This window comes from Geospiza fortis, unplaced genomic scaffold, assembly GCF_000277835.1.
Source record: "Geospiza fortis unplaced genomic scaffold, GeoFor_1.0 scaffold99, whole genome shotgun sequence".
Lineage (NCBI taxonomy): Eukaryota > Metazoa > Chordata > Aves > Passeriformes > Thraupidae > Geospiza > Geospiza fortis.
The window spans coordinates 894,696-903,747 of NW_005054521.1; the positions used below are offsets into that span (position 1 = coordinate 894,696).

At 43.6% G+C, this 9,052-nt stretch overlaps 1 protein-coding gene across 1 annotated transcript in view; it reads left to right on the plus strand.

The window, feature by feature from the left end:
* Window positions 1-8,667, plus strand: part of COMMD1 (copper metabolism domain containing 1) — a 41,923-nt gene extending 33,256 nt beyond the window's left edge. The window contains exon 2 of the mRNA XM_005429089.3: window positions 8,529-8,667. Coding sequence (XP_005429146.1) covers window positions 8,529-8,636 — 108 coding nt within the window. The 3' untranslated portion in view covers window positions 8,637-8,667. The remainder of the gene's footprint in view (window positions 1-8,528) is intronic.
* The last annotated feature ends 385 nt before the right edge of the window (window positions 8,668-9,052 follow it).

The following is a 9,052-nucleotide window of genomic DNA, read 5'->3' on the forward strand; positions in this document are numbered from 1 at the left end:
CAGCAGGACATTAATGGGTTCCTGAGTCATTTATGTAACACATAAACATGAAAGAGCTGTGGAGGAGCAAGAGTGATCTGTCTTGGGGCTGCTAACCAAATTATTCAGCCTGCAAGCCAGCAGTACTCTCAGCCAGAAAATGCCAGAATCCCAAGTCACACAGCCTCCTAAAGGTCAGGAATTCTCTGCTCGGGTTTTTAGTGCATTCTTTAACTGTGGGATTATTTCTAAATGCAGATTGCTTTAACTGTGTTGATTGGTTTGGTATAAAAGTAATTCTTACCCCCCCCAAGTTCATTCCTGTTCTCCTGGTATTGTTTATTGCAGTAATAGAGAGGAATGTGGTTGACACTGATTTGATGAAATAAAAAGTTACATTAAAAGCACCGAAATGTCCTTGTGTCCTTAGGAGTTAACCAAGTTCCTGATCTTGGGGATATGCTGTTACAAAAACATGCCCCAGTGGCAGGGAGGGTTTGATGCTGTGATAGGGTACTTCCTGAAACATTTAAGAAAATGCTAAATAATAACATAAAGTAGTTGAAACTTTCTTCTGAGGAAGTGTATGTGGGGGTTTATGATAATGAGTGATGTTTGATTTTAATTTTTTTGCCATGCTGAATGATTCCCATATTAGGCAATAGGTAGATGTAAATGTAATGAAAATTAATTCCAGATCTAAAGAATGTTCTCACTAGAAAAGCTGGATTTAGTGTAAAAGCAGAAGATGCATCAGTAAGGACTCTTGTTCTTAGACTAATTTCACACTGCAATTAAGAGCTACACGACTGAAAAAACAAAGGCTAGCCTAGTTATTGGGACATAAAACATGCCTAGGGAAAGCTGTACACTGGTATTTCAGCTCCATGAGCAGCCTTAAAAACACCAGCCAAACAAAACACTGCCCAAGAAAACAAGGACAGCTGTCAAACAAGGTAGAAAAATGTAGATCATAAGTGAGGAAGGGCATTTCCCCTCTAAGGTCCCCTGCAGAGGACTCTGAGAGGAGAGCACCTCACCTTGCAGTGGTTCCACTGAGAGACTCTGTTAGTGGAGAGCTGACACAGCAGGCAGGGCTTGAATAAGTGATGATGGAGCTTTCTCATCGCTGGTACCCTTGTGAGAGAGCCTGATGCCCTGCCAGAAATGGAGGGTTTAAATAGTTTTTATATAGTTTTCCATATAACTGTATAAACTAGATATGTATATATTCTTATATAGTTATATTTTTTATTTAGTTTTTAAATACATGTTTTGTTTCAAATCTCACAGTGATACAAAGGTAATTTAATATGTTTTTATGTTGGCTTTATCTGCTTCCGTGTACAGTTTGATGAAGCTTGCAGATATCGCTGGTTTTGTTTGTTTTGGGTTTTTTTCCTTTTAAAACGTCTTCATGCATTTCTTAGTTAATGATTTTAGTTCTGCTTACACCTTTGTTTAAATAGCAGCTGGCTCAAGACCCAGGCAGAGTTGCATACCGGGTCTCCAAGACAGTGTCATTAGCCTAAGCAGGTTAATTGATTTATTTGGAATGCCATCACACCTACTTACCTCAAGCCAGTCAAGCAGCAGAGGAAAAAGGCTCCTGTTAAAGATTAAACATTCCACATGCCCTGTTTTAGAGTTTGAAAGAGCTGGAGCTCAGCTGTGCTTTCAAAGATGCTGGAATTCAAATGGAAACATTTGGTGTGCTTGCTTTGACAAAACAGTGTCTGGAGGGGCACGGAGGGGTCAGAGGAGTGTGTGCTTTTACATTATGTTTTAGAAACAGTTCAGATACAGAGAGGTTTCACTTTTCATTCCTGCAGCAGGAGTTAGATCACAACACTTTCTGTTCCCCTATCTCAATTCCATTCCTATCTCAGAAGGCAGAAGTTCTGGCAGTGCCTTTGGCTGGGATTACCCAGCCCTGTGTTTAGTGGCCCTCACCTATGACCTGCTTACATGGTCAGTATTTGCCATGCCAGGCTGGACCCCTCCCCAAACTGCTTTGCACATACCCAAGATCAAGACTATGAGGGGAAAAAATACTTTTGAGGTTTCTCCTTAAATACCTTCTTTCTTTTTTTTTTTTTTTAATTTTTTAATAGGAAGTGCCATCATGCAGGGGGCAGGAGGGTTTTGAGGAAAAAAGCAAATGGTAAACAATGGGAATAGTAAGCTCAAGGTGACTGCAAGGTCAGAGAGGTGCCTCTTGATGCCCTCATGAAAAAGAATTGCCTTAAAAATTTGGGATACTCTGAACACCTCAAGGTAGAGTTTTTGTCCAGCAGCTCAATTCCAAGAGGATTTAGCCTAAGCTGAGCATGTTCCAGAGTGCAGATGCAGCCTTGTACAGAGTCAAACATCCAGCACTCCTCAGTGAGGGACAGCTATAAAGGGTTTTCTGTTCTGTGAAGCTCCTGTGGCTGCAGCAGATTTTGTGGGGGAGCCTGAGCCTCAGGTAGCTGGAGGTGTTGGAGGAACCAGGTGAGCAGGCTTAGCAAACAGCAATCGATCAGGTGAGGCCACACAAAAAGTCACAGGCATGACCTTGCAAAGAGTCATCCGTAAGTGAGAATGAAATCTGCATTTTGTCAGCATAACCAGGTCCTTTTTTCTGCATTGTGGTGGTTCCAGCAGGACTGTGGCTTTTGTAACCTTTCCTTTCTGACCACAGCAAGCTGCCCTCAACACTGCAATGTTTGCCTCCCCTGATCAGCCAGGGGTCTGAGGGACATCCCCAGGGGAGGAGCAGTGTCCTCCCAGCATCTGGAGCTGTGTGAGCCCTGGGGGAACAGAAATCAGGGATCACTCATCCCAAACCTGGGCTGGACATCCAGCACTTGTGCATTGCCAGCCTCTGTGTTTGCACACTGTGGTGGGAGGGTTTTGGGGGGAACAGTGGATAAGAAACCCCTGGAGTGATGAGTCTGTGCAGGGGCAGCACACAGGGCAGGGCACTCAGGGTGGGATGTGGGGAATGCATAAGGTCAGAAACCAGAAACAGTGTCATTTTTTTATAAAGTCAAAAAGAGAGAAATTGGAAGGTTTACAGAAAGCAGTGAAAGTTAATATCACCAGAGCCATATAAGAAGAGGCTTTCATAAAAGTATTGTCCTTTTTTCTTGTTAATTAGTAAGAATCATGTTATTCTTGTTAGCTTTTTAATGTGAAAGGTATAAAAGCTAGAGTATGCTACCTTCTAATTAGTTATACTGATTAAATTATGGTTTGGCTTTGCTTTCCTTCAACACTTCCTAAAAAGAAAGCTGCACCTCCAAAAGGCACAGGGAGCAGCAGGTTAAAGCTGCATCCATAAATGCTCACTTTTTATGTAGGATATAAAATACGAGGTAGAATATTTTCAGGAGGCTGATAATGTAAAAGGAATGACATTACATTTGCTATGCAGTATCAGGGATCTACTTTTATCCTTTGGAATTGTTCCATTTTCTGCAATCCTTAATCTGCTTAATCTGTGATATTACAGGCTTGATGTTACATTAAAAGTATTAAAAATCTGCAATCGAGTTAACTTTTTTTTAAGGGGATGTAATAATAATTTGCTTAAGAGGTTCCTGGTTCATGTAATACCAAAATAATGGAGAATTAAGAGGCTCTGACAGTTAGAAATATTTGTGCTTTATTCTCCACAGTATTATGGAAATGAATTGCACTTTACATTATAGTTTTTGAAGGGCATGACTGTAGATATCTAGCAAAAATAGCTCTCAATTGAATTAAAAATAATGAACTTAGTATTGTCAGATATGTGGGAGTGTGAAATCAATGGATTGCAATCCGTTGCTTTTTTTGTGGAATTATCTAGATTCTGCTGTCATTATCATATGCCCCAGTACATCTTGCAGAATATTAATGAATATAAAAATAACTTGAGAAGTTTGCAGTGGGATCACAATTGATGCAATGTGATGGAAGAATCGATGCAGCATCTCACACTTTCGTCATTCTGCATTGGTTTGGGGCAAGTTTTTGTGGTTTTATTTTCTTTTTACCACTTATCAGATGTTCCTAAGATGAGAATCCAAATGGCAAAAATAAATTGCTCTCATAAACTTCTGACATTAAATATTTGCACCCCGTGGAACTACCCAGTTTAATGTCCTATTACTGTGATTTTTGAAGAAGGAAATGCAAGCTAAAATCCAAGGTTTTTCTTCTGTTTGGACCATTCATGCAAGATGGATTTTGTGTATTGTGACATACCTGCAGCAGATGTTTGAGTGAAAGAGGGGATGGGAGAGAGCTCTGCACATGTGACAGGACAGGTCCCTCTGACCCAGGCAGCCCTGGGAATGGTGAGCACCAGGTGTCAGGGAGAGGCCACCCAGAGAAAGGTTTGGAAGCAAGTTTATAGTGCAGGGGTGAATTTATCAGGGTTTATTTTCTGCCACTGGGCAGCACAGTACTGAATTCCCACAGTAATGGGTAAGGATAGTCTGCAGTGAAGGAAGGCTTCTGTGATAGAGCTTGGCAGCATCATTGCAAAAATGACTTCTGGATGTGCCTTTTCCAAGGAGAATGTGTTCTTGCACTGTTAAAAAGTGTCTAATTTCCATTTTGAATTTCTGGTTATGTTGAGATTTTGGGGGGCAGGGGGTGTGGTTTAATTTCTTTTCTCTTGCCTTTTTTTGGTATTGGGGAGAGCATTTGTATTTTTTTTTTAATATCCTTTCCCCCTCCCCTTTTTTTTTTTATTTTTTTAAATTAAGATTTGGATTTGTGTGCCATGCAAGCCTGTGAGCAGGTACTGGCTCAGGCAAAACCTGCTCTGGTGCTGAGCCATGAGGATGGAGGCTCACAGGTGACCATTACTGACCAGTGAACCTCATGGACCTGCTGGGATGAGTCCAAAGAAAAGTGATGAAGATGCTGCCAGGGCAGGAGCACCTCAGCCAGGCTGAGACACTTTGGGTTATTCAGCATGGAGAAGACTCTGGAGAGACCTTGGAGTCCCTTCCAGTACCTAAAGGGGGCTCCAAGAGAGCTGGAGAGGGACTCTGGACACAGTTATGGAATGGCAGGACAAGGGGAACAATTTTAAACTAAAACAGAGTCGGTTTAGAGTAAATGTTGGGAAGAAATTCTTGACTGAGGGTGGTGAGGCACAGTTTCCCCAGAGAAGTTGTGGGTGCCCCATCCCTGGAAGTGTTCAAAGCTAGGTTGGATGGGGCTTGGAGCAACCTGGTCTAGTGGAAGGTGTCTCTGCCCAGGGTGAGCTTTAAGGTCCCTTCCAATCCAAGCCATCCTGTGATTCTGTGATTGATTTTCCTCCTGAAATACAATTACACTTATGACTTGGGACAATATTTACAGGATAGTCCCTGCAGGTGTTTTATTGCAATAGTATTTACATGGAATTAGCAAATTTGGAGGAAGTGGGAGAGTTGACATTACCAGATAAACCAGACTTTTTGGCAACAGCAGGTTATACCTAAGCCCCTGCAGGTGTTTTCTTTTACTCCAGAGAAGCAATCTCTTAACACTTCTTTGCAAAATTGGACAAAAAAAATATCAGCAGTAGATTTATTCTGAAACGAGTATTTTGTCTTTTGTGTTTAATTAATGCCTTGGAACCAAAATGACATTTGTTTGTGCCCGTGGGTGTTGCTGTGGGAGCTGATGTGCTGTGAATTCCTGGGCACGTTTGCTGTGTGCTGGCTCCGAGTCCCTGCTCGCTGATGTCTTGGGGACCAGCTCCTTGTTTTATGTCCTGGGGACCAGCTCCTTGTTTTCTTTATCCCCCACCGCCTTTGGTGTTTTCAGCCTAATTGCTGGTACTGGGAACGGTCCGATATTCATCTGTGCTAACACATCTCTGGTTTAACCGGAGCCCTGCGCTTGGGTACGAGCCAAGCCCAAAATGTCCAAAAAGGCAGCACTTCTGAACTCTCCTACTTTTTGCTTTTAATTCTGACTCTTTTTTTTTTTTTTAATTGAAAAAAAAAAAAAGAGGGGGGGGGGGGGGAGGCTGAAACTTAATGTAGGTTCTTAATCACAATGAAAGATTGTTTTGAAGGCAAGTTTTGGTGACATTACAGATTGGGGTTTTACCTATGCAAGGGGAAGCTAAATCTTTAAAACGTCCTACTCTAAGGCAAAACCTAAAGTAATAGAAGAGAATAAGATCTCTTCCGGGGCAGTGCGATTGCACTGACGCTCTGCAGAGCCCATGGCTGCACTGCCTGCTCCAGGAGGATCGCACCCAAACCCCTCCAGTCCTCCCACTGCCCCGGGAAGAGGCTGCCTGGGTGCCCAAGGCCAGGAGCACTCGGCTGGCCGGCTGTGTTTGCACACAGGCACCCGAAGCTGATGCTTTCGCACTGTCTGAAGAGCTTTCCTGGTAATTCAAGCTGGGATAATTCCTTTACAAAGAACCTCTAACGATCTTACAAGCACCGCGTCGATTTGAGGCGGCTTCTAAGAGTGGGTCTGCGCCTTGGCTGGTGGCTTTGAAATGCTCAGTGTTGTTGTAGGATCCTCCAAATTGAGGGGAAATGAATATGAATGCAATGATATGCGAATTCTGAGGGGTTCCTTTCTGTTGTTCCAATGTAGTGGCTAAAACTTAGAAATACAAGGTGTATCAAAGTTGCTACAAAGCATTTTAAGTAGCCGGCCAAAGTGATACAATAGAGAACAATCGTATCTTTTTAAGTTCTCAATTTGTGAGGGTTGGTTTTCTAAAAATACATGGGGTTTTTAAGTATAGTTACTGAGACAGAAAAAGTCGTGCTTCGTTTAGTCTCTCATATAAATATTTTTGCAGCACTCTGTTGTTGCAGCTCCTAGAAAACCCGATTCAAGGCTGGGGGCAGTTTGTGTTTCTTGGATGTTTTGTTTTGCAGCTCCTTTTTATAGCCCGGGCTCGGGAGTGAGAGGGGAGGAGGGGTGGGAAAGTGTGGAGGGACAAAGCCAAGGCGGCTGCAGGAAATGGGGATCCTTTCCCACACCTTCCTCTGGGCACCGAGCGCGGCTTCCCAGCCTGAAGCTGAAGCCCCGGCTCCAGCCCGGGCAGCAGCAGTGCTGGGCTTCAGGACTTCGAGTCCGTGACTGGGTTTGGTTCTGTTCAGCTCCAGGGGGGCTGGATTATTTTTTAGCAGTAGGAAGGATCAGAAGGGATGCCTTGTTTCCTGCTAAGGATGAGCAGGGATACCATTTGTCCTGCTCTTGGAGAATGCCTCAGGGAAGGAATAAGGATTTCTGTATTTCATGGCTCCATCTTATTTTTTGTTCCGTTTTTCATGGGGAAGATAAACTAACAAAGCATTAAATAAAACTGCAGCTGAGTTCTGAGCAGCCTGATTTCCAGCCTTCTTGGGTCAGGTTTTAGGTTGGTGCACATGAGAGTGGATAACCAGACACCGTCCAGCCCACATGGGAGAGTTTCAGCTGCTTTATAGCTAAAAGAATGTTTCCTGAGTGCACTTCCACTTGTACCAAGTGGCAGTGTCTTTGTGTAATCAAAGAGTTCTGTGTAATCGAAGTGTTTTGTTTTCATCAACTTACATTCCTTTTGACTGACAAAGCCTGAAAAGGGGAACAAAAAAAAAGTCCTCCTTATGCAATAGGCCCAGGCAGAAACATCTCCTCCAGAACTAGGTGCTCCCATCTCCTCCTGTCCACTCACATTCCCCTGTGATTAAGCCATGAAATCAGCTTTAGCAGATCTTGAAGGTTGCATGGGCAGCCCTGGCCTGATTAAATCCATGGATGGGCTCACATGGCTCGGGATGCAGAGTTGTGGCTGGAAGGCCTGAGGAGGCACCAGGAGCTTGGCCTTGGAGGTCACCCCATGGAGAACCAGGTCCCTGCACAGCATGGCACTGCCCTCCTTCCCAAAGGTCAGGACAGGAACCAGCCCCTGGCTGGAGCACACGTGGAGCAATGAGAGGTCAGGTTACAGAGAGCTCTTGTCGGATCTGGTCTGTGAAAGGAAACTTGAAATGTGTTACAGTTACTGGGATTATTTTGGGCTGGTGAGAAAAGCTGCTCGTCCTGCAGGAGCTGTTATGTGAAAGCCTGCTCTGGACTTTTCTAGTCAGGTCCAGAAAAGCAAGGATGCTAGAACTGGGGAGATCCAGCAGGAGCTGAAGAGGCATTGGCTCTGCAGTCCCAGTTTGCAGCACTTGCTCAGGGTAGGCTGATGCTGTCTGGGTCTGCTGGTGTCCATGCAGAATGGTTCACTCAGCAAGGGTCTGGGTCTCCTCAAAGCCTCAGGGGGTAACTCATGGATTGCTTGAGATCTGACTTTTCCAGTGCTTCCTAATCAAGGAATGCTCTGAGACATACTCCAGGATTTTGTTCACATTTTCTTATGCAGCCTCCTGCAAACACATCTGCCTCAAGCAGATCCCACCTGGATTTTTATCACTGATACAAATTAGTGCTCCTAATCAGACAGGAAAATGCAAGAAAGTCCATTGACAAATGGACTTAAGCTGTCAAATTCCTCACCAAACTTCTGCACAGGAATCAAACATAATTGTTTTTCTCAAATATTGTTCTCTGTTCTTTTGTAGGAATCGGAGTTTCTCTGCCTGGAGTTTGATGAGGCCAAGGTGAGCCAGATGCTGAAGAAACTGTCAGAAATAGAGGAGAGTATGACTTTGTTGACTCAGACTACTTAATCAAATAAAGAGATTGCAATTTACAAAAAAAGTACCCTTGGTACATTTTTGTAAATCCTTTTTCGTAAAAAAACATTTTCAGCACATAAAATAGGTGGTGCTGGTTAAATCCAGATTATAACCCCAAGAATGGGCTAAATCACATTGTGAAGCTTTCTCATCCCCTCCTCCCAATCTGTTTTCCAAGGCAGCAGCAACACTGTTTGCACAAAGCTTTGCATAATCAGGCCTTGGGGTGTAGCACAGCTTTCCTCTTTATCTCCTCAGTCACTTCTGGAGTCTTCCACATGCTGTGGATGCTGGGCTGGATGAACAGCAAAGGTAAATTGGCCAGTTGTGGCAGAGGAGAAATGAGCAGAAGAAACAGGCAGATTAGGGGGAACTCATGCTTATGCTTTCAAACCATGGACTTTATA